General features: G+C 50.0%; 2 protein-coding genes across 3 annotated transcripts in view; both read left to right on the top strand.

Annotated features, from left to right (window-relative positions):
- The window catches only part of DSCAML1 (DS cell adhesion molecule like 1), a 352,803-nt gene that overhangs the window by 318,169 nt on the left and 11,393 nt on the right, over positions 1-23,241 (top strand). For both annotated transcript variants that reach the window (XM_033121166.1, XM_033121167.1), the window contains exons 18-24: positions 450-596; positions 5,143-5,298; positions 12,798-12,937; positions 18,651-18,804; positions 22,079-22,196; positions 22,578-22,741; positions 23,039-23,137. In XM_033121166.1, the coding sequence (XP_032977057.1) occupies positions 450-596; positions 5,143-5,298; positions 12,798-12,937; positions 18,651-18,804; positions 22,079-22,196; positions 22,578-22,741; positions 23,039-23,137 (978 nt within the window). The remainder of the gene's footprint in view (positions 1-449; positions 597-5,142; positions 5,299-12,797; positions 12,938-18,650; positions 18,805-22,078; positions 22,197-22,577; positions 22,742-23,038; positions 23,138-23,241) is intronic.
- On the top strand, positions 1,276-3,375 carry LOC117030919 (heterogeneous nuclear ribonucleoprotein M-like). The gene is given in 2 exon segments (XM_033121168.1): positions 1,276-1,346; positions 1,348-3,375. Coding segments are annotated over 2 exon segments (1,884 nt in total). The 3' UTR covers positions 3,161-3,375.

The following is a 23,241-nucleotide window of genomic DNA, read 5'->3' as shown; positions in this document are numbered from 1 at the left end:
TCAGACGCCCTGGTCAGGTGACACCTAAGGGCTGGCAGCCATCAGACAAAATCATCCATCACAGATACCCCAGGGATGGCTTGAGGTCTTCCAGGCTCTGCCATGGTCAGCAGAGGTGGACTCCCTGGGCTGTCGTGCCCACTGGTGAATTCCCAGGGGCTCGAGCCCAGAGTTCATCACCTTCCTCCCCCACCATTTACCCAGAACCAGGGACGTAACTCCCGGAGAACAGGGAACCAAGTCTGTAAAGATCTCTTTTACCCAAATCTCCAGGAAAGGAGAGTTGGTTCACTTCCTGGCTAACATTCTGATCTCTCACCGAGCAGAGAGGTCCCTCCACTTACCTAACCTGAAGTTCCTCTGACGGGGCAGCAGGGCCTGGCCTGGGACACGTATGTGGTGTTTTACCTCCCTGACTGGGCTGTTGGCTTCTCCCCTTCCCCTTGCAGTGCCCAGCCAACCCCCTGAGAATGTCCGGGCCTTGTCCATCACGTCTGACGTGGCCGTCATCTCCTGGTCGGAGCCCCCACGCAGCACTCTCAATGGCGTCCTCAAAGGCTACAGGGTCATCTTCTGGTCCCTCTACATTGATGGGGGTGAGTCTGCTGGGAATGATGTCTGGGTCTCAGCGTGAGAGGCGCAGTGTGGTGGGGTCTGCGTCCATGCTTAGTGAGAGGGGAGCATCTGCCCGTGGATGTCGAGTGGGAGTGCAGTCCCCTCTTCTGCATGTATTATCCTGGACCAGAGCCAGGGACCACGGTTGTCCCTGGGGGGGGGGGGGACAGACAGCAGTAAGTTTGGGAATGACTTGATTGGTAATAGGGGCATATTTGCTTTTCTAATGTAATGTGTTGGTATTAGGCCTTGATGACCGTGTCCGTCGGTGTCTCAGCAGGGACCAGTTGGCATACTCAAAGGGGTCAACTGAAGCGAGTTTAATGAAGGCACTGCTTCCAGAGGGGTGTGCAGGGAGGGTAGAGCACCTGAGACTTGCAGCTGCAGGAAGCCACTACCACCTAGGGCTGAAGGGGCTAGAGGAGGAGGCAGGGTCCGCAGAACCCGGGAGAGCGGCCGTGGCCAGGCAGTGAGGCACGCGGGTGCGGGAGGAGCTGCACAGCCGCTGGAGAAGGGCGGGCAAGCGCCCACGCGGAGCTGGGGCAGGAATGGCAGATGCGGGAAAACCAAGACAGTGTCCCAGCCCTTTGGATGCCTTCCTTCCCCTGGGATGCATTGGTCCAAACAGGCTTGTGTGGAAAAAAGCCAGACGCGGAGAAAATGGCCGCAGGGGTCGAAGCGGCGGCCGAGGTGGCGGCGACGGAGCCCAAAATGGAGCGGGAGAGCGGCGGCCGGGCGGCGACGGGGCTCCGGGCCGGAAGGTGAAGGAGAACGACCTACTCAGCATGAGAAGAGGAAGGAGAAAAACATAAAAAGAGGAGGCAATCGCTTTGAGCCATAGGCCAATCCAACCAAAAGATACAGAGCCTTCATTACAAACATACCTTTTGGTGTGAAATGGCAGTCACTTAAAGACCTGGTTACAGAAAAAGTTGGTGAGGTAACATACGTGGAGCTCTTGATGGACGCTGAAGGAAAGTCAAGGGGACGTGCCCTTGTTGAATTCAAGATGGAAGAGAGCATGAAAAAAGCTGCTGAAGTTCTAAACAAGCATAGTCTGAGTGGAAGACCACTGAAAGTCAAAGAAGATCCTGATGGTGAACATGCCAGGACAGCAATGCAAAAGGCTGGAAGACTTGGAAGCACAGTCTTTGTAGCAAATCTGGATTATAAAGTTGGCTGGAAGAAACTGAAGGAAGTTTTTAGCATGGCTGGTGTGGTGGTCCGAGCAGACATTCTAGAAGATAAAGATGGGAAAAGTCGTGGAATAGGCACTGTTACTTTTGAACAGTCCATTGAACCTGTACAAGCTATATCTATGTTTAATGGCCAACTGCTATTTGATAGACCAATGCACGTGAAAATGGGTGAGAGGGCCTTGCCAAAGGGGGATTTTTTCCCTCCTGAACGTCCTCAACAGCTTCCCCATGGACTTGGTGGTATTGGCATGGGGTTAGGACCAGGAGGGCAGCCTATTGATGCCAATCACCTGAACAAAGGCATTGGCATGGGAAACATAGGGCCCGCAGGAATGGGAATGGAAGGCATAGGATTTGGAATAAATAAAATGGGAGGCATGGAGGGACCCTTTGGTGGCGGTATGGAAAACATGGGTCGGTTTGGATCTGGGATGAACATGGGCAGATTAAACGGTGGAGGTGGAAGCAGTGTCCCCGGGATCGAGAGGATGGCCCCTGGCATTGACCGCATTGGGGGTGCTGGCATGGAGCGCATGGGCGCAGGCCTGGGCCACGGCATGGAGCGCGTGGGCTCTGAGATCGAGCGCATGGGCCTGGTCATGGACCGCATGGGCTCCGAGTGCATGGGCTCCGGCATCGAGCGCATGGGCCAGACCATGGAGCGCATAGGGTCTGGCGTGGATCGCATGGGTGCCGGCATGGGCTTTGGCCTCGAGCGCATGGCCGCACCCATCGACTGTGTGGGCCAGACCATTGAGCGCATGGGCTCTGGTGTGGAGCGCATGGGCCCTGCCATCGAGCGTATGGGCCTGGGCATGGAGCGCATGGTGCCCGCAGGCATGGGGGCTGGCCTAGAGCGCATGGGCCCTGTGATGGATCGCATGGCCACCAGCCTGGAGCGCATGGGCGCCAACAGTCTGGAGCGCATGGGTCCTTCCATGGGCCCGGCCCTGGGCGTTGGCATTGAGCGCATGGGCCTGGCTATGGGTGGTGGTGGCGGTGCCAGCTTTGACTGCGCCATTGAGATAGAGCGTGGCAACTTCGGAGGAAGCTTCACAGGTTCCTTTGGTGGAGCTGGAGGCCATGCTCCCGGGGTGGCCAGGAAGGCCTGCCAGATATTTGTGAGAAACCTCCCATTTGATTTTACATGGAAGATGCTAAAGGACAAATTCAACGAATGTGGCCACGTGCTGTATGCCGACATCAAGATGGAGAATGGGAAGTCCAAGGGGTGCGGTGTGGTTAAGTTTGAGTCGCCAGAGGTGGCTGAGAGAGCCTGCCGGATGATGAATGGGATGAAGCTGAGTGGCCGAGAGATTGATGTTCGAATCGATAGAAATGCTTAAGCAGTTGCCTTTTTTAAACATCGATACCAGATCTCTGAATTTGTATTTTTTCTTGTTAACCATTTTAATTTGTTGGCTGGATGTAAAAAGATGTTTAAAAAATTCAGTTGCTTTTTGGGGTAATTTGAATTACTTTTTTAATGACTGGGGTTCCATTTGACTGTTTGCATTGAGATTGCAATGTGCGCAATTTTTTTTGCAGTTGTGGCATCTTGTTGACATCGAATATGACTTTGATAATAAATACCAGTTCCTGAAGAAAAAAAAAAAACAAAAAGGCTTGTGTAGCCCCCCCGAACACACCCAGCCGTGCCCACTGGGGTGCACAGACCTGGTAGTGACCAGGAAGTCTGCAGGAAGCCAGCCAGAGAACCAGCATCCCTAACTCTGGAAATGTTCTACTGGGGGCCACAAAGGGCTACAGTGAGTTTGCTCCGCAGATCCTGAGCTTTCAGCCACCAGCCTCTGGCCCCTCTCTTCTTTCCTGGAAGGCCTGGGATTCCTGCTCACAGCCATCTCTCCAGGGCAGCTGCCCTCTCCTTCCCCTCCTGGATACGCTCTGCCCAGACACACTGCCAACAGGAAGTGTCTTTCTCTGCCACCACCCCCACTGTCTCCTCCAAAAGCACAGAGGCCTGGAACTCAGGGGTTTGATTTCAAGGTCTCCCAAGTTCTTTTGCTGTGGGATGGCCTCATATATCTGTGTTGAGCCAAGTAATGGGTGGTCCCTCTTTTTCCAGAACTTGCTTCTTCTTTTCTAAGCCTAGGCACTTCCCCAGCTCCACCCCTCCAGGTGAGGAAGGCATGGGCCTCTCTAATCTCCAAAGGTCATCTGGATTGTTGGCCATGCTCCCCTCTTCCTGGGTCTTTCTCTGATTCCAGTCCTAGACAGGTCTGCCCTCCTGGAAAAGGGTCTCACTGCTCAGGCCTCCGAAGTTCCCCCACACTTACTAGAGTCCCCTCAAGCTGAGCATGGCATTCTTACCCTCCAGACCCTGGCAGGCTGCAACTCTCCTCTGGCCCAATCCTGGGCCTTGGACTCTTTGCCTACACCAGGTCCCGGGGAGGTGCTAGGGTGGGTTTGCAGGCACTGGGCTTCTATAAGGCCTGTCCTCAGCCAGTGTCTAGGCCCGTCTTTCTACAAGTCCAGTAGTCCCAGTGGGAGGGTTGTCAGCTCAGGTGCCTGTCGAAAACTCTGGCCCTCCCATGGGACCTTTTCTCTAAGCTCTTCAGGGTCTACGTCAGGTTCCTTGACAGCACGAGGATGATGCATTCTCACTGAGCGGGAGGAAGGCCTGGCCCTTCCTGGCTGAGGCTGTCAGCTCCACCAACCCATCCAGGTTCTCTGAGAGAGTTCTTAGAAGGCTGGGTGTCCTCCGTGGTGGAAGAAAGTAATGAGGACTTAACACTGTCGTATTGAGAGATCAGGGTGCTGGCCCAGGAGCATCCTCATGCTGTGGAGACAGCCTCAGCCTATCACAAATCACCCAGCTTGATGCACTGCCTAGGGAGCTGTGAGAGCCCCAGGAGGCACCGGGGCAGCAAGGACGACTGGCTGCTGACCATCCCAATGGCCTGGGCTCCCGCCAGGTCCAAGTCACTCCTGGGGTCCCTCACATGGAGAAGGGGTTAGATGGTCAAGGGGAGCACGTCGCTTAGAGGGATGGAGAGATGGAAGTATTCTACAAAGAGAGTATTCAGTTGAATTTGGTGCAATGTCGGCTGGGGGCTAAGAACAGGCCAGCATATGCCACTCACCCTAGTGGCGCCTCTTGGGGAAAGGTATGGCCTGGAAGCAGTGCCCCGAATCTGCCCCCATGTACATTGAGGTGGAGGCTGCCCCTAGTTGCCACCACACGCAATCAAGGTCTGAGCCCAGTGAAGCAGTCCTGACAGGAGCCCAGGCTGGTGGAGGGGCAGCAGCCGGGGGACCATAGTGTGGTCAGTCTGGGCCTCACTCAGAGGCTGCCTGTCTCTGACAGAATGGGGTGAGATGCAGAACATCACCACCACACGGGAGCGCGTGGAGCTGCGCGGCATGGAGAAATTCACCAACTACAGCGTGCAGGTGCTGGCTTATACCCAGGCCGGGGACGGCGTGCGCAGCAGTGTGCTCTACATCCAGACCAAGGAGGACGGTGAGTGTGTCCCCCAGGCTGGGGGGCCCGGCCGGCCCTCGGGAGGCTCCCCGACGCCTGTTGCTGAGCCTGCCCTTGCGCCACCCCCCTGCCCATCCCCCCGGAGGAGAAGGGAGAGAGCAGAGCACCATCCTTTCTCCTGACACTTTGAGGACTCTGGGGCCCTGCTTTGGGAGAATGCAGCTTACTGTGGGTGGCGGTGAAATTCTCTGGGACTCATGCATAAACATAGAAGCAACCATAACCCTCTCCTCCTGTAACACAGGTCAAAGGCCAGATAAAGCCTCTCCTCCCACCCCCACCCAAAAGGCATTCTTTGTGTGGCGTCTGCTCCCCTGCAAGGTGCAACCTGGTTTCCTCTGGATACAGATGGTTGGGGTTGGGGTGCAACAGGAACATCAGCTGACACATCCCAGGTTAGGGACTCAGCAGTCACCCGACAGAGGCCCCACAATGGGCCAGGCCCTGCACTCCAGTGTGCTGGGGGTCTCTTAGGGAAGGTATGGGAGGTACCTCCTTTTGGAGCTATGGTCTCAAAGCCCTTCTCCATGGGAGCAGAACTGGAGAAAAACTAGAGATAAAAAGCCAGGCCTCAAGGATAGAGTGATAAAATAAGGGAGTAGGGGAGGCTGGGAGCCAAGTCAACCCGGGGAAACAGAGCAGGAGAAGAGCCGACTTCCATCTAGGGCCCAGAGCTGCACACCTCAGCCCACCCCAGTCCCATCACTTAGTTCATTCCTAAACGTCCTGAGCCAGATACTATATTTTCTGAAGAGTTGGTTTATGTGAAGAGTGGCTGGCCCCAGTGGGCACTTAAGAAACGGTAGCCATCGTTGGTACTATGGCTTCCTTCTCACTTAACCTCAGTTTTTCCAAAGCCTAGGTCCTACCCATACAATTTGGCAGAAGGTACTGAAGGCGTTAAAAGAGTTGAAAAAGAACGACAGACTAGCAGTGGTGGTGAAGAAGTGCCCAGAGCAGCTCCCAGCTCAGCTTAATCTTCCCCACTCTCCCGGAGCCCCTCCATTTCCATTAGATCAGCCCTTCCCCACCTTAAGCTCTGAGCAATTAAGTATTTACCAACCTGGGGGTGGCTGGTTAGCGCAGTTGGTTAGAGCATGGTGCTGGTAGCACCAAGGTTGCCAGTTCGATCCCCGCATGAGCCACTGTGAGCTGCACCCTCCTTAAGAAAGAAAGAAAGAAGGAAAGAAAGAAAGAAGGAAGGAAGGAAGGAAGGAAGGAAGGAAGGAAGGAAGGAAGGAAGGAAGGAAGGAAGGAAGGAAGGAAGGAGAAGGGAAGGGAAGGGAAGGGAAGGGAGGAAGGAAGGAAGGAAGGAAGGAAGGAAGGAAGGAAGGAAGGAAGGAGAAAGAAAGAGAAAGAAAGAAAGACAGAGAGAGAGAGAGAAGGAAGGAAGGAAGGAAGGAAGGAAGGAAGGAAGGAAGGAAGGAAGGAAGGAAGGAGAAAGAAAGAAAGAGAAAGAGAGAGAGAGAGAGAGAAAGAAAGAAAGAGAGAGAGAAAGAAAGAAAAAAGAATTTACCAAGCTGCCTGCTTTGCTTTTCCTCTCATTAATACACCCAGCAGGGCTTCCTGAGACAGCTCCGGGCAGAGCCACGTGCTCTTGTGGAGACTGAACAGGGATGATGCTCAGAGCCTGGCCCCTGTCAGGGCTCAGGCACATACACAGGCACCTTCCCGGCCTCTAGAAATGAACCACTGGGGCCCCCAGAACTCCGGCATCCTACTCTGGTGCAACGCCTGAACCCTAAGCACCACATGTGTTTAAATGATAGGGGTGAGGCCCTACCCAGGAATCCAGAGGTCAGGGAGCACCATCCCCCCTGTAGGGAGCGTTCAACTGTCCAGTCGAGAGCTGCCTATGGAGTCGCACACAGGGACACACGGTCCGAGCCAGGGCCCAAGCCAGCAGCTGCAGAGTGAAGGGGGCACTGGCAAACACTACAGACATGCATGGCCCAGCCCTATCATTTATTGGCAAGTCACTTAACCTTTCTTACCCTAAGCTTCCTCATGATAAAATGGGGATAAGTGATGTCGCGTCAAGTTGTTGTAAGAAGTAAGTTAACTATAAAATCCTTCCTAAAATGTCAAATGCTAGAAAATGGTAGTTGTTTTAAGGCTACCAAGGTACTGGCAATGAAATGACTGCTGCGGGTGAATCTATGTGCCCCAGAGACAGTTGTCCCCAGAGGGAGGCCTAGGCCAGAGGAATCTGCTCTCAGATGAGGTCTCATCCAGAATAGCGGTCATAACTTGACATGTATGTGATGTGCTGTCATAGGCATGATTTAACTTTCCCAGTAGCCCTATGAGGTAAGGGTATTATTTCTGTTTTAGAGGTGAGAAAACTGAGTCCTAGAGAGCTAAGGCAACCTACTGAAAGTCACTCAGCTAATAGGTGGCCTATGAACGCTTTCTTGCTTCCATAGCCTCTGTACTGTCCATCTTACCACTTGTATGAGTTAGGAAGAGTTTGGTTGTGAGTAATACAACTAAAATAAAATTTAAGCAACAAGCATATTTATTATCAGATATAACAAGAAGTCTTGAGTAGGGCAGCTCCAGGGCTGGGTACCTCAGTGGTCCCCATCTTTCTGCTCTGTCACCCTCAGTATGTCATCTATTCCTCTCATGATTTCAAGATAACTACAGCTCCAGGCACCACACCAGACAACACAGAGTTCAGAGTGAGAAAAGCCGTCTCTTTCTGTGAGCTTGCCTCTCTTCAGAGTGAAAGAAACCTATCCCGGAAACCCCCTCAAGAGATCTATCCTCATTTCCCATTGGCCACAGTGGAGGGACATGCGTCTTGTTAAGCCAGTCACTGAAAGGTGAATGGAGTTATCATGGCTGACTTACCCCAAGAATGATAAATCCTCTGGTATAGCTGATGGAGACACCTTTCTCGAAAGAGTGGAGAAGAATGGGTACCCAAGCAAAAGTGACGCTCTGTTAGCAAGGAATAGGAAAGAATAATGGGAGGTGGGTAGGCAGATAAGCATGCCTACTCCACCAGTGCTACCCTAACTCTACCACATTCTCCCATTTGTAGGTGGCAGGTATTACATTCATTTCTCAGCTGACTTGGAAAGCAGACAAGTCCAGTTTCCACTTCCAGTTCTGCCACGGGAGCTTAGGCAAATATCCTAATCTGAAGACACTGTGACTACACACTTACCACTACCACCCCTCAGGATTTTGCATTTTTCCAAAAGAAAAATATCAGGAAATTTAGAGAAAAGCAAACAAAAAGATAAAATGCAAACATATAAATCCAAGCTCATTTCTTCCATCCAGGTCTCTCAGTCTGAGCTTGGTTTCAGACTGGCTTGATGGGACTCAGTTTATGAACGACAAAGCCTCTTGCTTACTCCTCAGCACCCCTGTGAATGCCAAATACCATGTAGCTATTCCCCTGTGAATAGCCACATGGCCTCAGAGTGCAAAGTCGAGTTGGAGTTTAGACCACTTTAGAGATCTTTAATTGAAGAAGAGGCTTGAGTAGACGCATGTTTTAGGAAGGTATCTTTTGTAGAAGTGTAGAGGACTGATGAAAGGAAGGAGTGGGGAGATAAGGCCTAGTGTCAGAGAGGACTGTTAGAACCTGTGGGCATTGAGACAGAGAAGAGGAAGGTGTATGCTAGGGCAACAGCAGTAAGGATGAAGGGAGGAGAGACAAGTTTTGAGAAACATATCAGAGGATATCCACTTCCAGTAATGGTGGACTAGGTAACCCAAACCCACTCGCCTTCTTACTGAGGACACTAGAAAATCTGGATAAAATATTTTTTAAAACACCTGCTTGAGGGCATCAGATTTCTGGCAGGAGAGTGAAGACTTACTGGGCCAGGATCCAAAGGAGAATGGAAGCCCAGGAGGTAAGCCTGGCATTTGGAACAGCTTTTCCCCTGGGAGGACATTTGCTGAACTGGAGGCCATGGCTGAGAATCTGAGCAGCATGAGAAAGACATGAATTGGAAGCCAGGGCCTGCCAGCATATGTGGGTTTTTCTGGTGAACCACCCTCACTTTGAGTTAAGACCACAAAGGATAGCACTCTAGGATTAAACATGGACCAAAAGTAAACAGCTCAGCTTCAAATCATCTCAGTCATGGAAGTTATATTGAAGCAACTCCATGTTGCTAGTATCCTAAATTGTAAGTACTTGTCAGAAGCAAACATGAATTCTCTCTTTAGGAAGATTACATCATCTGAGGCCTCAAATTATTTTTACAAACAATTTTGCAAATACTGTGCCTGGCATACAATAATAAAAAAAAATAATAATAGGAACAATGTGAAGAAAAGCCAGCAGAAAAAAAATAACAGACAAAAGAAATATGCCCACGGGGATTCCAAACATGGGTGTTTGTTTTTTTTAAAAAAAAAACACAAATATGGACTCTCAAATAATCATTTTTAATAAGATTTAAATTTTAAGAGAATTGGAAACTCGAGAAACAAAATCAAATAGAAAATCTAGAAACAAAAATTACTAATACCTATAATTAAGAACTCAGTAGATATATTTAAACAAACTAGACATAGCTGAAGAGATAACTAGTGAACTGGAAGATAGTTCAGAAGGAAATGTCCAAAAGAAGCACAGAAAGACAAGTGAATGGAAAATAAAAGAGCAAGTAAGCCATAGAGCAGTGATTTTTCAAACTTGACTATGCATGCAAATCACTTGGGGATCATGTTAAAATTCAGGTTCCGTTATAGTAGGTCTGGGGTAGAACTTGAGGTTTTGCATTTCTAACATGCTCCCAGCTGATTCGGCTGCTGATCCATGGACCACATTCTGAATATCAAGGACATAGAAGACGTGAGAAGATAACCCAAAGAAGAGGAGAAAGAAAGTAGGGCAGAAGATAAAATGTCTGAAAACTTTTCAAAACTGATAAAAGACATAAAGCCACAAATGCAAGAAGTTCTACAAACTCTACAGGAAATAACTTAAAGAAATCCATACCTAGGCTCATTATAATAAAGCTTATAAACAAAAAACACAAAAAGAAAAATATTAAAAGCAACCAAAGGAAAAAAGACCAATTACCTTCAAAGGAGGTTTTGTCAGCTAACTTGTCAGAAACAGTGGAAGCCAGAAAACAATGCAATGGTATATTTAAAGTATAAAAGGAAAATAGTTATCAACCTATCACTTTATACCAAACAAAAAAATATTCTTCCAGATTAAGATGAAATAAAGAAACTTTCATACAAATAAAAACAGAGAGAATTTATCACCAACATACCTGCCCTGGAGAAATATTAAAGTGCATTCTTTAGCTAGAATAAAAATGATCCCATTCTAGGTGGAAACTCACTGATGCAGGAAGGAAAGAAGAGCAATTAGGTGATGAATGTATCGGTAAACATAAATTAATATTGAATGCATAAAAGTGATGATAATGATATCATCTTAGGGAGTGTCCAAATATCTGCAGAATTACTGTGTACAGCAATGGCACATAAGTTGGGAGAGGGTAACTGGAAATTCTAATACCTTTGTATTGTCTGAGAAGAAAAGTACCAGTTAATATATTAGACTTTGTTAAGTTAAATATTTATGTTGTGATCTGTTCAGTAACCACTAAAAGTAATGAAAGACTATATAATAGCCCAACTAATAGAGAGGGAGAAATACAGCATTTTTAAAAAATACTCAGTCTAGAAGAAGGCACAAAAGGAAAGAAAAAAGAAAATAGGTGGGACAATTGGAAAGTATTTAGTAAGATGGGATATTTAAACTCAAATAGATCAATAACTGCATTCAAGATAAATTGACAAAATTCTCCAGTTAGAAGATAAAGACTATCAGGCTGGCTAGCAATGAAACAAAACCCAATATGTGCTGTTTATAGAAGACATCTGCAACATAAAGGTATAGAAAGGTTCAACATGAAAGGATGGAAAAAGATAAAAGGCATACCATGCAAAACTGTCAAAGAGAAAACTGGAATATTAATGTCAGACTATGTCATACTATGTTATACTAATGTCATGCTATGCTGTAAGCAAAAAGTGTTATTAGAGATAAAGAAAGACACTCTGTTGTGATAAAGGACTCAATTTACTAGGCAAATAAAACAGTTCTAAATTTGTGTGAACCTAATAACATAACCTCAAAATATATAAAAGCTGAAACGGACAGAACTGAAAGGATAAATAGAGAAATCCTCAATTATAGTGGAAGATTTCAACATATTGCTTTCAATAACTGACAAGAAAAACTATGCCAGGATAGAGAGGATTTGAACACTACAGTTAGCATACTTGCTCCAGTGGCCATCCACAACTGCAGAGACACGGCAGAGGTGGAATGGCAGAGCTGTACCTGCAGGGAGGGAGGGTGAAGTCAAGGATGATTGCCAACTTCTGGCCTCAGGCGCCTGGATGAATGATGACGCTGTATCTAGTTATTTTATTTAACCTAGAGCTGTTGACCACTTACTAGATTTTTGTTTAAAAAATGAGGTAGGTGCTAGAAGCTAGAAGCTGAAAGAAGGAATGCAAAATAATAATTGTTGCAATTTATCAAGTGTCGTCTGTGTGTCAGGCACTGGCCAGGTGCTTTGTTCTAATTAGCACTAATTCTACCTAAAACCTTTAATGTGGTTGTCATTATGTCCACTGTACAGATGGGGAAACTGAGGCTCAGAGAGGTAAAATAAGTTGAATAGGATACCATAACTTCCTCAAAGGAGTGGTAAAGCTCCCAGGAAGGAAGACAAGCATACAAGAGAAAGATGAAGAAGGAGAGTGTGTTCTCGGTGTGGGCCGAGAACAGGAAGCTTCCAGTCTCACGGCCAGAGCAACCTGGGGTCCCAGCGAGGCCAGGGAGGCCCAGAAATGGGAGTCGGGGGAGGTCAGAGTCCATATGAATTGGGATCCACTTAGGATGGATTTCCCAGCCAATTCTAAAGTAGGCTTTCCCTCCTGAAAACAGAAAGGGCCTAGCCAGCACCCCTAGGGCAGTGTCCTGGGCACATGGCAGGAAACACAGTCATCCACTTGCTGACCACAGCCCTAGACCCTCAGGAGGAGGCCCCCTCTGTGAGTCTGGAGTCCGCAACTCACAGGCCTAAAAGCAAAGTGCCCAGTGTATTTGTTTGGCCCAAATACAAGCTATTAGTCAGTAGAGCACTGGCATGGGGAGCAGGTCAGGGTCATAGGGATCAAGACGAGTTCCTCATGGGCTGTATTTCCCTCTCGCGGGCCCTAATTCCTTGGTTCTGGCCAAACAGCTCTGCAGCTGGCTCTTCCCAGTGCCTCCGTCTCAGAGACTTGTTACAAGTCTAGAATGATTGCCTTTCTCCTCCCACCTGTTTGCCAGGCTAGAGCCTCCCCCTTTAAACCTCAAGGATGCCTCCTCCAGTAAGCGCTCCCAAATTGATCTGCCTCACTCTCCCCATCCTGTCATTCTTTCACACAGGCTGTGCTCCTCCTTTCTCTAAACTGGCCTTCTCCCTGCTCAGTTCCAGGTCCTCCCGCTGGCATCAAAGCTGTGCCTTCATCTGCCAGCAGTGTGGTAGTGTCTTGGCTCCCCCCCACCAAGCCCAATGGGGTGATCCGCAAGTACACCATCTTCTGCTCCAGTCCTGGATCTGGCCAGCCGGTAAGTGGGCCCAGGCTGAAAGATGAGGGGGACAGGAAGAAGGAAAAAGTACTCTGTAGAGCAGCCGGCTTCCAGGCCAAACCCTGGGGATGCTTACGTCTGTGTTTCTACTTGGATTCTGGACACACGAGAGTGGCTAAAGCCTTACCCAGTGTCCACCTTGGATCAGTCCTCTGTTCCAAGGGGCTGCAAGATTGTCGCAAGCCCTGGAAGCCCTTTGAGTCAGGGGTCAAGACCAAGAAGGCATGAAAGAGAGGCCAGGGCCTTGGCTCTCAATCTGGCTGACCAAGGAAGCCTCTAGCAGGCCCCAGAACTGTTGACTGGGGACTGGCTGGTCCATGGTCTCTGGAAATGAATCGCTTTTTAGAATGGTAGGTCTGGGCTTGGAGGGTTGCTGGGGCTGTGCCCTGAGTGTCCCCCTCAGCATGGAGCCAGATGAAGGGAGGAGAAAAGATGGGGGACGGCTGAGAGAAGGCAAGAGCGTCTCCCTAGGCCAGGGCCTGGGCCTAGCTGAGGGGACAGAACGGAGAGGTTGTAATATGTGCCCAAATCCTGGGGAGGGGGAGGCAGCCCCCAGGCGGGGGCACATTGCAGGGTGCCAGCCCTTACCCTTGAGCTGAATGCTGAAAGGGGTCACAGAGGCCCACAGAAAGGGAAGAGAAGATGAGGGTGGGTGCAGTAGGATATACAGCCACATCTCGTAATATGGATCTTTCTCTCTGCCTCCACTCGACCGCAAAGTGCTGCTGGGTGACTGCTCTGGAGCACACCTGTTCTAGTTACAAGAGCAGGTGCAAAGATACCTGCCCTCGGGGGGCTTCCAGGTGGTAGGGAGGCAGAGGGATGCCCACTGGAAGGCCCAGAGTACTGTCCAGGAGCTGTGCTCGGGATGGGGGAGCCAGAAGCAGGACGACAACTCCTCCCTCCATCAGCAACTTGTGCTGTGACAGCAGCCCGAGCATCTGCAGATGAGCTTCTGGCGGCCAGAAAAGCTGTCCTGAAATTGCTCAGTAATTGTGTCATCATATCCTCCTCTGCTCTCTGCTTTCCTGTGGTCTTTCTGAATTATTCTGAGTGGTAGGTGGCTCAGCTCCTCACCAGTGAGGCCAGAGTTCTGTAGCCAGAGGGGAAGCCCAGAAATGTCTTTTCAGTGACTTCGTCCCCTCCTCTCCAGCCTCACAGCCACTACCTCCCATGCAGGAAAGTGCACTGAACAGTTCCATGAATCCCCACACACCCAGGCAAGTGGCACCCAGAGCAGGGAACAGGACACTACAACACCCCAGACCTCTTTGGCCCTTCCCACCACCACCCTCCCTCTGGCAGGGTAATCACCATCCTGACTTAAGATTAGTATTGCCTCTTTTTGTACGTGATATAAATGGAGTCGTATCATTTGTCTGGCTTCATTTACTCAACATTATTTTGAATTTGTGAATTTCACCCACGTTGTTGTGTGTGGTTATAGATCATTCACTCTCACTTCTGTATTGTGTTTGATTGTGTGTGCATATTATGATTTATTTATCCATTGTGTTATCCATTGATAGGCCTTTGGGTAGTTTTCAGTTTGGAGCTGTTACAAATGGTGCTGCCGTGAGCTTTCTTGTACATGTCTCTGGGTGCTCATGCATTCCTGTTGGGTGTGTACCTAGGACAGGAAATGCTGGGCGCTGGGGTCTGCAGAGGAGGGGTTGATAACACCCTGCCATTGTTGGGTGGTTGTGCCAATTTTCCTGTCAATGTTTTTAGCCATGTCTTCTGCCCCTTTCCCCACTTCCCCACCTCTCCCCCACACACATTCAGGGCTCTCCTTACACTAAGCTCGTCACCATTCTGGACACCCGCTCTGCCTTTTCACACCCCGAACCTCAGCCCCCGTGGATCCCTGCCTTGGCACGCTCTTCACCCTTTGCCCTGCCCTGAGAGCATTAGATGGCAAGCAGCTGCACGCTTGTCTGTCTCCCGCACTGGAAGCCTCTGTGCAGCCCTGTGAGGACAAGCAGCATCTTTCCATCTTTGGGACCGGCTGCCGGACACTGTGCCTGGAACATCACTGTCACTAAACACTGTTTCATGAATGAATTGCTAGCAGCCTGGCAATTGTAAAGCCTTAGACATTGGGCAAGTTTCCCTTCATAAACTGATTCTCAAGCTTGGGTCTGGTAATGAAGTCTTGCAGCAGGATGGGTATCTGGGAGCTCAGCGTCCTCATTAACTCCATTCAGAAGCCCCCAGTCGGCCGGCTGGTGGCGCCTCTCCCAGGCCCAGAGCCGAGCTGCTGGTCCTCCTCCTGCTGCCGGAGACCACGGGTCCCTCCCGGCTTACTGTTCGTGTCCTGAATGGGGGGGAACCTCCACTCTCGGGGGAAGATTTCCCATCAGACAGTGTCACAAAAGGGGCTAAGTGTGCTAGTGTGATGAGAATTTTAGCCATATTTTGGGGTAAGGACTGGGCTTAGTGAGGGACCCGGGACCTAACCATTATGTGTCATCGTGTGATGTTATCATTTTGCACAAACATGTTCCAAACTCCAAACAGTGTATTAAAAATTCATTTATGGAAGAGCTCCAGGAATGAGTGCTAGGGATGAGGACATACTCATGCATACATGACAGTGCAAAAGCACGGGTCTGAGAGTGGGGTGACAGACAAACGCTGGTGAGTCTGAGTGTGTGAGTGCGTGAAAGTGTGTGCGGAATCCTCGGAATAGATGTGGGAACTGCACATGCGTTGGCGCCCAGTGAGCGACGCCCTGGGGGTGATAGAGCCGTACTGAGTCCTGTTAGAAATTTTACCAAAGACTTTAAAACAGCTGTTGTTTTTCTCTGATTATCAAAATAATGCAATTTTATTGTAGAAAATCCTGTAAATATATAAAAGAATAGAAAGGAAATGAAAAATTACTCGTATGACCATTCCCTAACTATAAACACTGGTAATGTTTTGGTATAGAGCCTTCCAGTCTTTGATCTGTACATATATTATGGGCTTTGTTTTACTTTACAAAATTAAAATAAAATTTTACATAATGTTATATAATCTGCATTTTTCATTTAATATAGGTAGGCACTGTGCCATGCTATAAAAATTTTTTAAAATATGATCTTGAATGCCTGTATGTACATAATCTATTTAACCAGTCCCCCCCATTATTCTATTTTCAAATTTTCACCATCATAAATAATTCTTCATTGAGTATTCTTCATAATTGTCTCTGTGCACATGATTTATTATTTTCTTAGGGTAAATTTCTGTAGGAATTCCTAGGTCACAAACAATATTCCTAAGGTTTGCATACACATTTGCAAATTACCCTTCAGAAAGTTTGCACCACCAGCATTCTAAGTACATACTTGTTCCTTGTGCTCGTGCTAAAACACGGTATTATACATTTTTCATTTTTGCCAGTTGGATTTTTTTTAATGTGTCTTATTTTAAGTTATATTTCTGTGATTACTAGTTATTATTGTTATATGTTCATTGGCTGGTTTTGTTTTGTGTTTTTCATCTTTGGGTAATTGTCAACTCATGTCCTTTGTCCATTTTTTATTTGGGTGGCTCATGTTTTTTTCATATTGAGAGCCCTTTACATATTGAAGATAATCATTTTTTTATCATATAGGTTGCCAGTATTTGCCAGTTCATTGCTTGCCTTTTGATTCTATTTTTGGTGTACCATAGGTTTTCTTTTTATATTATTCAAATTTATACATCATTTCCATTCATTATTTTTGCCTTTATTTTTGTGATTAAAAAGACAGATAAGTGTTTAACTATAGTTTTTCTTTTGTAGTTTTTACCTGTTTTTTCAACCTTTGATCCCCTGGGACTTTATTTGGGAGTCCGGTTGTATGTTTTTTAAAGTGATTTCAGCAGATTCTTAGGGAATCCAGATTAAAAGGAAGGCTGAGCAAAATGCTAATACCTTCAAGAGGAAGCCAAATCCTTCCTGCCCTGTATAGACACAAATGTACAGTCAGGTACACATTGACATACACAAGCAACTACACTCAACTTTTCTTCACACGCACACACATACACACACACCCCACACCTCCACCCTCACAGAAAAATGAACCAGGAGAAGAACGTGTCCCAGTTTATGAAGAACTGATACATAGCCCGTGCCTCATTTGTGCCTCACTGGAACCACTCAGGATAGGCAGAGCTGTATTGCTTTCTTAGTTTGCAGGAGAGAAAACTGAGGCCCCAGGAACCATGAAAGGTACTTAGGAGTCATATGCGTAGTAAGAAGGGCAGACAAGTGTTGAAGCGATTACACTACCCTACTTCATGCACAGATATGAACTACAGATAGGTACACAGTCCCCTGAGTCTGCAGCCTGAAAGGACTTCCCAAGTCCCAGGGCTCAGGGTGGCTCTGCACCTGTCCCCTGCAGGGACCTCTTGGGTTCAAGGCCAGATCTCCATGAGGGAGATAGGAAGAGGAGTTTGCCAGGGAGCTCTGTGTGCATTGTGGGAAGCCTGTACCTTCTCCCTAACATTTCCCTGCAGACAGCCTGAGGCCCAAAAAGATGTTTTCGCCTGTTATAAAGTCATTGGGCCCTTCAGGCCTCCCATGTGCACAGAGAACGTGCCTCTGTGACCCTGTATCTGTCTGGAGGTTTGTCCTTCAGCCTGTGACGAATGCATCTCCATATCTGTGTGTGTGAGCGTGTGCATGTGCTCACTTGTGTGCAAGATCCTGTGACTGCAGAGATAACTAATTATTAGCTCCCTCTGGCCTCAGGGACCCCCATCTGTTCCAGGGGCTCCCCCTCCCTAGACTTCCGCCCTGATTTCAAAGAGGCCCTAATGCTGTCCTCCTTTCCCTTCCCTGCGGCTGGCCAAAAAATAAAATAAAATGAAAGTCAGCCCCATCCCGCCTGCACAGGGAAGAGGCTGACAGGAGGTCTGCAAACTAGCGCTTATCAAAAGCTCCCTCTCAAATTCATTTCAATATCTGAGCCTCTGGTTTCCAAGGCAACATAATCTTTTCATCAAAGCAACTGGTAAAACCACTGGGATCTGATATTGTTTTGTTGGCAACTTGTCAAAACTGTCATTTGGTTTAAAAAATTTATAGATTTATATAACCAACAAATATATACGGGATCTATACCACTACTAATCATTAATAAAGTGCTGCCCAGTGAAACTCTCAGAGTTCCCTCTCCCTCCCCTTTGTCCCCAGATGGGTTAGCCACCTACAGAATGAAGGACTGCTACTCAGATGGCAGGGCTGGGAGGTGACTCTGAGTGGGGACAGGCTAGGGAGCCTGTCTGCAACTCTAATAAGGCAAATGTAGTAATTTAGCTTCTTCCTGGAGACTCCCTTTTCTCAAGGTTTTCCTGGGACCCTCTCTCCTCCATTTTCTCAGCTCCATCTCTCACCCAAAACACTCACATTCCCTGGCCTGGTGCTACAGTTGCCAGCACCTGGATCAGTCAAAGAGGTAAACTGAGGCTGACCCAGCAACACCCCAGGGTAGGCCCCTCATCTCCCAGAGCCAAGCCCAGTGCAGACTGTTCACTATGGCTCCAAACCCAGAAAGAGCAAAGTAGGCAGGACCCTGCCTTCCCTTCCACAGCCACCCCACCACCAGCCATCACCTACCTCCTCTGAGCCCAGGGCCACGAGGAAGGTTGGAGTTGGAGGCTGGAGGCCCGAGGGCCTTGGTTCTTAGTATATTTTTACTCTGCCCCGCAGGCTCCCAGTGAGTATGAGACGAGTCCAGAGCAGCTCTTCTACCGGATCGCCCACCTGAACCGTGGTCAGCAGTACCTGCTATGGGTAGCTGCTGTCACCTCTGCTGGCCGGGGCAACAGCAGCGAGAAGGTCACCATCGAGCCTGCCGGCAAGGGTGAGCAGCCTGGGACTGGGCCAGAGGGATAGAAGCTTCCGTAAGCCCCCTTCCAGAATTCTGGTTCTCCCCGAATAGGGGATGTCTCCCCTCCAACTTGTCTGTCTGTGAGGAGCTGGCCAGCCACCTGCCTCCCGCCTGCATCCACCAAGACTGGACCTCTGCTGCCCCCTGACTCCCGGAAAGCCTCACAACACGCTCTAGGCAGCACTGATACCCAGGGGCCAGTCCCCGCTCCAAACTCTACTCCGGGGTTCAAAGAAGGGGGAGTCGGACCACCCCCCACCCCCGCCCAGCCCACAGCGGAGTCTTTGTCCCAATGGTCAGCTCTCCAGAGGGGGCTGAGGCAGGGTACACTGCTCCACAGAGCAGAGAGCTGTGAAGAGAGCCCCTCGTCCCAAAGCCTGGACACCTCAGGTGGAGGGGACCCCACTGATTGCTGCTGGTTCATTCCGTCAACAGACTACAGAGTCATATTGTGAAGGAGGCTCTGGGCTGGAGGCTGCACACAGGGTGGATTAGACAGTGGTGACCTCAGGGAGCACCCCACTGAATCCCTGACCTGGGCATACGTGTGCCATGGGGGCACATGTACCCACTTCACAGGGAATGACAGTTTTGAGGCTGCAATCCAAGATAAGACAGCCAGCCTCACTGCTAGGCTGCCTTCTGTGCCAATCGCAGGTCTGGGACTCGGCCACACAAGCCCGTGAATTCAGGTCCTCTCCTTTGATGCTGGGCCTCCCTGGGCCCTTCCTCTTGGTCCTGCCTCCTCCACATCCATCTGACTCTCTAGCCGAGAGTCTCAGGACCAGCACTCGAATGGGGTGGTGCCTGCCTCAGCCCAGCCACCGTCCTGGGGTGACGAGCTGCCTTGGTTGGGACACAAGAGTCATCAGTCCTCCGCTGCCACAGGCTCAGAGTTAGCTAGCCCTCGCTAAGTAAGGGCCTGCAGTGGGCCAGGGGCCTCCGCCTGCCCTGCCAGTAGGGTTTGTGACCCCATTTACAGTCGAACACAAGCAGGAGTGGCATGGTCTGCCAGGCAGCTAGGAGTGGTGGGCTAGTTCTTCTGGCCCCAGGTTGGGGCTCTCTCCACACAACCTCAGCATTTCTGACCTCCCCTGACCCTTCCTCCCGGAGGCACAGCATCCCCTTCTCCTGCACTCGTCTCCTTCAGGAAGAAACGGGCCTAGAGCCTATAATCCTCTCAGAACAGCTGGCACTGGCCCTGAGACAGGGTCCGAGGGCCTGGGTGTCTTAGCAAAAGCCTGGCCCCTTCCCCTGTGGGTATGAAACGTAACATTCCCAGAGGGCTTTGTACTTCCTAGAACACATTTATACATCCTCCTCCTTTGTCCTCACAGCAGCCCTGTGAGGTAGGAGGGACAAGCACCGCTATTCCCTTCTCCCCCCACCCCCCCACACATGCACTGAGACACAGACGAGTTCAGGGAGCCAGTCCCAGCCACGTGGCAGAACCAGGCCCAGAACCGAGTCTCTAGAGAACCTGGCGTTCTCCTCAAAGCCTCCAAGACTTCTCTCTGGCCCCCATGGTGGCCATCTTAACTTGGGCCCCTCCGCTCTGTCCAGGTGGTCCACCTCTGCCCTTTTCCTTCTCCTCAGAGGCTCCTCCAGACCCCCCATCGCCCCAGCACTGCCCTCACAGGACAGGAGCCTCCATTTCCTGCACCCAAACCTCTAAACATTGCTTCCTCAACCACCTTACATGTTCCATCTCCCCAAGAAGGGACCCAAGGCTTAGAGGGGCCTGCTCTGGCCCTCTGAAACACTTGGTCACTTGGTTAATTTAAGACCTTTACCTGAGGGCCTGGAGATCTCTGAGGTACTTGACAGGACGACCTTCTCACTGGACCCTTGACATCGTTGCCTCCCTTGCTTTCCATGATGCCGCTTGTGCATCCCGGTCCTCTCAGTGTGCTCCTGTCCCCGACCCCCACCCCGCCGCCGACCACCCCTGCCCCCACACACACATCTGGGACATTCCTTTCTCCTCTGTGCCAATATGTGTTGACCCCAGGGCTTTGCCACTTCTCTGTCAATCTACATTCCCCCTCCTGGTGACCTCAGTCACTCTGCTGACTCCCACATCAGGGTCTGTGGTCCAGCCCTCTCTCTTATGCTCCAGAACATTTATATGCAACTGTTTTCTAGCTGCCCCATGTACTTCGTGTCCCCAGGTACTTCGCTCTCAGCATGAGGCAAAGTGTTCCCACCTCTCCTGCCTCCCCCCGCCCTCCTCCCACATGCCCTGTCTCCATGAGGACACTGTCACCCACCTAGGTGGCCCAGCTGAAATCCTAGCAGTCATCCTTACCTCCCCTTCCATCTCTTCCCCTGAAACCAGTCAAACCCCGAGTCCTGGTAGTTCTTATCCTACGCTCCTCGTCTCCTGCACACAAGCATACATCACCGCCAGCCAGCACTGTGGCCACCATCTTGTCTCTGGTCTATGTACGTCCTTCAGGACCAACTCCACCAAACCATCCTCTGCAAGCAGCCAGGAATTTATCTAAAACTCTACTTTGAACATGTCAATACTAACTTATAAGCCTCTAGTGGCTCCTCAGGACCTAAGAGGAAATCCAGCCTCCCGGTTCTGCCAGGAGCCACCTCCACCCGCCATGCTTCTACTCCCACTCACCCTTCCAGCCCCTGCTCTTGCCCGTTCCTCTTTACTCACCCTGGGCTCTGATCACCCCAAGTATCTGAAGATCTTCACACTTGCCATGTGATTCAGGTCTCTATGCCTCTACTCAGTGCTGCTCCCTCTTCCTGACATGCCTTTTCTTCTCTGCATAGTGAATTCCTTCTTAGCCTTCAAGATTCAGAAGCCTCCCCTGGCTGTCACCTCTGCTACCACTGAACCTGGCAGAGTTCACTTCACCTTCTTTGTGCTCCCATGAGTACTTGCACCTACTCCTTCCATAGTATTTTTCACCCAAATGATTTTTTTTAAGTATCTGTCTCCTTCTTGGACAGTGAACAACTTAAGGACAGGGAATAAATCTTATTCATTTTGTGAATCCTCAGAGTCTCATATGATAGCTGACCTATAACAGGTATTTGATACATGTTTGTTGAATCAATGACTCCCAGCTGAAATTCCCTGCACCCATCTCCCACCCCACACCCAAGGTAGAAGTCAGGTAGGAGAGGAAGGACTTGATGTGAAGTTCGGGGAGCCCTAAGAAAGGGGGGCCAGGGCAGTGTTGGGTATAGCAGTAGGGTGGCCCTCATACTCTCTTCCTTGTAGCCCCAGCAAAGATCATCTCATTTGGGGGTACAGTGACGACACCCTGGATGAAAGATGTCCGGCTGCCTTGCAATTCAGTGGGAGATCCAGCCCCTGCTGTGAAGTGGACCAAGGACAGGTGTGTGCGGGACCCTGGAGGGATGGGAGACCCCCAGAGAGGAACATAGTAGAAGAGCCGTGAAGAAGAGAATCAGATGTCCCTTCCTTCCAGCTGACTTGGTCGCCTCCAGCCCCGTGGAGGCCCTGCTGGGTACACAGCTACCACAAGCAGGCCTGGCCTCCCTGACTCGCCTCTGTTGGGAGTTTAGGATCTCCCTCCCCTGGATGGTCAAAAGGCCAAGGTTACTAGATAACACCCCCCACCCAGGAAGTCCTAAGTAAAGACCCAAGAATCCAGGGTCCCCAAGCAAGCTTCCTTCTGCTCCCAGCTCTACTTCCTTACAGACCTGGGGGAGGCTTCAGGTGAGGGGATGCTTGCCATAACCCATACTCCCCACAGTGAAGACTCGGCCATCCCCGTGTCCATGGATGGGCACCGGCTCATCCATACTAATGGCACGTTGCTGCTGCGTGCTGTGAAAGCTGAGGACTCAGGCTACTACACCTGCACGGCTACCAACACTGGGGGCTTTGACACCATCATTGTCAACCTTCTTGTGCAAGGTGAGACCCTGCAAGGCAGGCCTGGCTTGGGTGGGGGCAGGGATAGAAAAGGAGTAGAAATCCCATTGTGTGAGAGAGAGGGTTGTTGAATGGAGGGAAATGACCAACCACCAGGGAGACCAACCCTCAGTGGAACAGCAGTGCCAAATGGAAAAAGAGGCAAGAAGGGTGGGGAGAATAAGCAGGAGTGGGGGTAGTGCCTAGAAGCCCCTTGCCCTCCTTCCCATTTGGGTACCCCTTGCCCCCATCATCAGAAGTCAACCCTTGTGGTGAGGGCTGTTGGCTTTCCCCTCACAGTTCCCCCGGACCAGCCCCGCCTCACTGTCTCCAAAACCTCTGCTTCGTCCATCACTCTGACCTGGATTCCAGGTGACAATGGTGGCAGCTCCATTCGAGGTGAGAGGGGTCTGGATGAGGAGGGGAAGAGAGAAGGAATTCTGGGCCCAGGGACAGAGGAAGGGCTTCACTCACTCCCACCACTTATCCCCATAATGCCCAGG

This window comes from Rhinolophus ferrumequinum, chromosome 11, assembly GCF_004115265.2.
Source record: "Rhinolophus ferrumequinum isolate MPI-CBG mRhiFer1 chromosome 11, mRhiFer1_v1.p, whole genome shotgun sequence".
Taxonomy (NCBI): Eukaryota; Metazoa; Chordata; class Mammalia; order Chiroptera; family Rhinolophidae; genus Rhinolophus; species Rhinolophus ferrumequinum.
The sequence above is the reverse complement of the archived record's forward strand: the minus strand, read 5'-3'. Positions and strand labels throughout refer to the sequence as shown.